At 39.0% G+C, this 4806-nt stretch overlaps 1 protein-coding gene across 1 annotated transcript; it reads right to left on the bottom strand.

The window, feature by feature from the left end:
• Nucleotides 1-1350: 1350 nt before the first annotated feature.
• Nucleotides 1351-3744, bottom strand: DYNLT1 (dynein, light chain, Tctex-type 1; the record flags this gene model as incomplete). Its single annotated transcript, XM_009864970.1, has 4 exons — nt 1351-1767; nt 2058-2135; nt 2348-2471; nt 3703-3744. Coding segments are annotated over 4 exons (315 nt in total), but the record flags the coding sequence as incomplete, so codon positions are not given.
• Between the last annotated feature and the right edge of the window lie 1062 nt (nt 3745-4806).

Here is a 4806-nt window from a genome sequence, read left to right as displayed (position 1 = left end):
GATGACTATTACAGGCATTTTATTCAATCTGTCTTGTTTTAATTTCTTTTTTACAAGTGATGTACCATTTCTGACACTGAATACTCATGTGACATTCTAGTCAAACCCCTGCTAAAACTCTGCTACAGATATGTGAAGTGTATATATACACTCAGTACAGCCCTTCAGCGCTCACGAGGACATTTGCTAGAATAAAGTGGCTTGCCGTGAAGGAGATGTGTTTACAGAGATGTTGTGAAACAGGTATGCTAGTAGAAATACATAAGCCTTGTAGCTATAGTAAAAGCCTCAAATGTAACAAGCCCAAACCTGTCGATCAAGACCACTTTTTTTTTTGCCCTACTGACAGCAGAAATGGATAGGAAGGAAGAGGGTTGAAGCCTTACCTAGCACAGGGTTTTCTGCATTCTGTTTGGATGTGATGAGTTACCACAGAGTGCACATAGCGTGCACCCAGCACTATGAAAAACAAATCCTCTACTGCCATTTGATTTTTTTCAGTATTACATCTTTACAGATCATGGGAACATATCATTGTATCAGCAGCCATCTCTAAAGAAGCTTTAACTGAGTGCCAGGTGCTGAAAACATGTCAGGGCTTCCTAGATATAAGTAAATACAGGTCACTCAGACTGATTCTAGCCCAGGCCTACTCTCTCATACTTGCTTTTTAAGTTACACTTTCAACTTCACCAGCAGGGAGCTACTATTTACAGAATCAGCACAGCTGCTGTAGACTGAAATTCATAGCATGCTCTCATTTCTTTAATTAGTTGACAAAGAAGATCTTGTTCAACCTTAAGCTAAAAACTTGATTTACTTGTTATTCTTCTGCAACTTCACTGGAGAAGGCAGGAGTTAGTCACGTGTTACTCAGTCATGTCACCCTGAGGCAGTTTTCCCCCTTTTTAGAAAGGATCGTGTTTCACCAACTCTCAGAACTCATCACACTATTTATCAGCAAAATCAATGCAGGAGGTAGCAGCTAAGTTCAAGACCTACTTGACACATGGAGTTGGCTGCAGGAGTGAATGATTACCCATGTGCAGCTTGCTGAGCACTTCTAGAATGTGCAAAACCTCTTATCTTTGTTCAATGACAATAGTTATTTCTGTTATCGTTCCATGCCCTACATGCCATGCAATCAGATTAAACAAGTCCCAAAAATGCAGCCAAGTTACTTGCTGATAAATACCATTTTGTTTTCCTGTAATTTTGTAATGACTTTGACAAAATTTGGAAGTGTTTGGTATTCTGGCCTCTATCTCAGCTACCCTGAAAAGGATTAAAAGAGCTTGAACTTTTTTTTAAATAACAAAAGAATTAAGTTTAAATGAGTCACACCAATGGTTATGAATTTCAATAATTTAATGCTACGAAGAGTACAAAGTGTGAAAGTTGGTGTCTTGTTTGTATTGGTCTTAAAAACAAGAAATGTAGAGGAAGTGTTTACGCTGCAGCAGATTTCAGTATTAGCACCTTGAAGAGAAATTCTTGAAGTGTTAAGACAGTCTGGCAACATGAGTACAATACTAAGTACAAACATAAACCATGTAACAACATGTTTTCACATTTCTACATTTGGAAAAAAGTTACTTAAAAAGTACATTAAAAACAGAAGTTGTTCAGTGTCTTCACAGTTTGAGCAGAGATGGAATCAAGTGCTGGAGTAGAAAAGGTAAGGATTTCAAGGCAATTATATTGCAAGTCCAAAGGCACTGACAATACAGTACATAGTCTTATTCTCCCATCTCACAGTGCAGGTTCCTACAAATACAAAAAAAGGGTTTCAGAGACAGAAGAAAGTTACAGTGAGTAAATGCATGCCCTTGTATGCACATTTGTGATTGTTTACATTAAGAATCTTAAGCATGAAGCTTTCACTAACAGCTAAGCATTTCTTCTATAGCAATTTCATCACAGCCAAATGGAAAAAATACCAAACTGTATGCTATTACTCCAAAATGATACCACTAGGAAAAAAGGTGTGCTGCCTAGTCTTAAGGGGACTAGCACTGAAGCTGCAAGCTGGAAAGTCCAAAAGTTGTGTTCCTTACCATCACTGGAGTTGTCCCAGAAGCAAGAGCTTGCTGTATGCAGCCCAGCACCATTCTTTTGCATAATCACACAGGTCACTGTTAGTAAGAAAAACTTTTATTAATTTATCACTAACGTTAATTAACATGCAGATATATTTTTGCTTAGCGTAGTGTATACCAATGCACATATGTATACAGACATGCTTATGAGTAGTTTACAAACATGGTTCTTACTAAGACCTCTCCTCTACACCCATCAGTGCCCTTGAGCGTACCAGCTTTACCAGAAAAGAGAAAGTCAAGCTTACCAATGTACTTGAAAGGCTTCCCCAACTTTGTGAGTTGACTCAGTGTCTGTTCCACCACACTTGTTGTCCACTGGTTCACTTTGCTGTGCTGGTAGGCATTGCCACCTATCGCACTTTCTATGGCCTATTGGCAACAAATACATAAAATAAACTGCACTGTTGTCAACCTACAAGGCACCCATGAACCCATTCCAACATGGCACATTAAAGGGGAGACTCTATACTGACAGAAAAATTCCTAAATACTACTTATCCATACCGATTGTTGGAAGTGTTTTCATTATCAAAAAACTTGCAGGTCAGAGCTGGAGCCTGGCATGGGGGATATTACCATGGATTCTATCCTCTCTTCATTTTGTGATATTTTCATTATTTGTAATTCCTATCCCAGTGTCCCGAAGCCAGAGTTATGAAAAGGGCCTTGCATTTAAACAGTCCCAAAGAGACTGAAAAAATGCCTACAACAATGGCTCATTCACATATATTCTTCTCTGGAAATGAACTTCAGATTTTTCAGCAGAATCACTTCTGGAAAGCAAAACCTCAAACCAAAGCAGAAGACCCCTGTAGTTGCCGGTAACTAATAGAGCAGAAGCCTTCAGTCAAATAATTCATTTTACTTGTGAGGTTAGTTTCCCCTTTAAGATACAAACAAAAGTACATTACTACTGCATGTTTTTTATTGATCCATTTTTTCCTTGCAGAATTGTTTTTAAAAAAAAACAACAACCCACAAAATTATTTCAGATTCAGAAGAGACAGGAATATGTATTAAAGCACGTGTATTCAATTTACAGAGTCTGAACAAAACCATGGTTTTGCAACAAGAAAAAGATTGCACTACTTTACTGTACAAGAATAATTCTGGACACAAAAAAACAAATCTGGCAATTTTCTGGACAGGAAATTCATGTTTCTTAGCAACAGGACTAGTTCAATCATTTCAAACAAACAAACTCCTTCTGGAGGAAAAGCATCTCAAAAGAACACATCAACATGCACAGGCAGATGGCCTGTAAAACACCTCTATATGTTACTGAAACACGAAATCTCTACAGGATTTAACATAAAACATCCCCCTGGAAATTCTAAGAGATACACTTCAGCCTGAAAGAAGCATATGAAATTATTTTAATTATCTTTTGGATTTGCAATACGTATCACAACTAAAGCTAGGTATCATTTCCACTTGAAGTACGTACATTGGTTAAATGAACAATTATCTCTACTTGGATAGCAACCTATTTAGAAATCTATTACATCTCAGTTTTGTAAGATTTTCTTAGAATGCCTTTCAACATGCAGCATTCAACATACTACACTTTCACATCAACAAAATGAAAATGTTAGTTTACCTCTTTGATGATGCTACTGACTTCATCAACAACAAAGGAAGTCTACAAAAAAGGAGAATTAAATAATCAGTGGACACATTCTTCTGTTTATAAAGAACATGCAACAGAAAATTTATGCTTGTCAGATCTCTTGCAAGCCAGATGATATCAAGTCTTCCTTTATTTGCTCACATGTAATCTTAGTTCCCTGAACCCAGTGAAGTTCATATTCTTAGCAAAGTAATTAACGGATGAACTAAGATTTCAAATTTTAACTTGGAAGTATTTTAAAATACGTATAGCACTTCTGTACGTGTATATTCTCATTTTACAACTGGCATGAATGTCCACAGTTGACAGTGGGGTTGCAGAAATAACCTCAGGGTGCAGACACAGCTTACAGTTATATGAAACCAACATCTCCAGGGCACTGATGCAGACAAAAGGACTCGTGGAAAAGCTGTCATGACGATCTCAGCTGAGACTAAGGAGAAAATCAAAGGGGAAAATCTAGCTCGCTGGACCTCCCACCACCTTCAGCCTTCTCCCAGGCTCTGGGGAGTAGAGCTTGAGCTTGTGGAATGCGGACGGAGAAGGCCTCAACATTTTACTATCTTAAAACAACTACCTGCTTACTTGTACGGTTAGTATGTCTTCTTGTTTTAGTCCCTCAGCTATCACTGACTCCCACGGAAGGTGGTTAAAAACAGCCACAGCCACTGGTGGGGGCACCCCACTGCCCCCCACAGCCGCTCAAACTGCCGGGGAGTGCTGACAGGCGGGATCCCGCACAGCATAGCAGCGAGCCAGGCACTGTTTTCACTGCTGGGATTTCATCGCCTCACCTCACAAACCAGAAGAAAGGAACCAGACAAAAGAAATGTGCATAACAGCAAACTAATTCATTTCAGAAGACCGACTAAGGATTTCAAAATTAAGCTAATCGAGCATACATCAACCGAATTTTCACTGGGGGAGGTCTGTCAGCTTCTTCAGCTGGCAAACATGAGTAACAGCCTAATTCAGGTGTGCAGGCAGGACACAGTAACACCTGCTCAGGAGAACTTCAGCATTGTATTCCTAAAACATCTGGTCAGAATGTGAATGGTGTAGCCAGCTGCAATG

This window comes from Apaloderma vittatum, unplaced genomic scaffold (assembly GCF_000703405.1).
Source record: "Apaloderma vittatum isolate BGI_N311 unplaced genomic scaffold, ASM70340v1 scaffold12752, whole genome shotgun sequence".
NCBI lineage: Eukaryota > Metazoa > Chordata > Aves > Trogoniformes > Trogonidae > Apaloderma > Apaloderma vittatum.
This window is presented reverse-complemented; position numbering and strand designations above follow the sequence as displayed.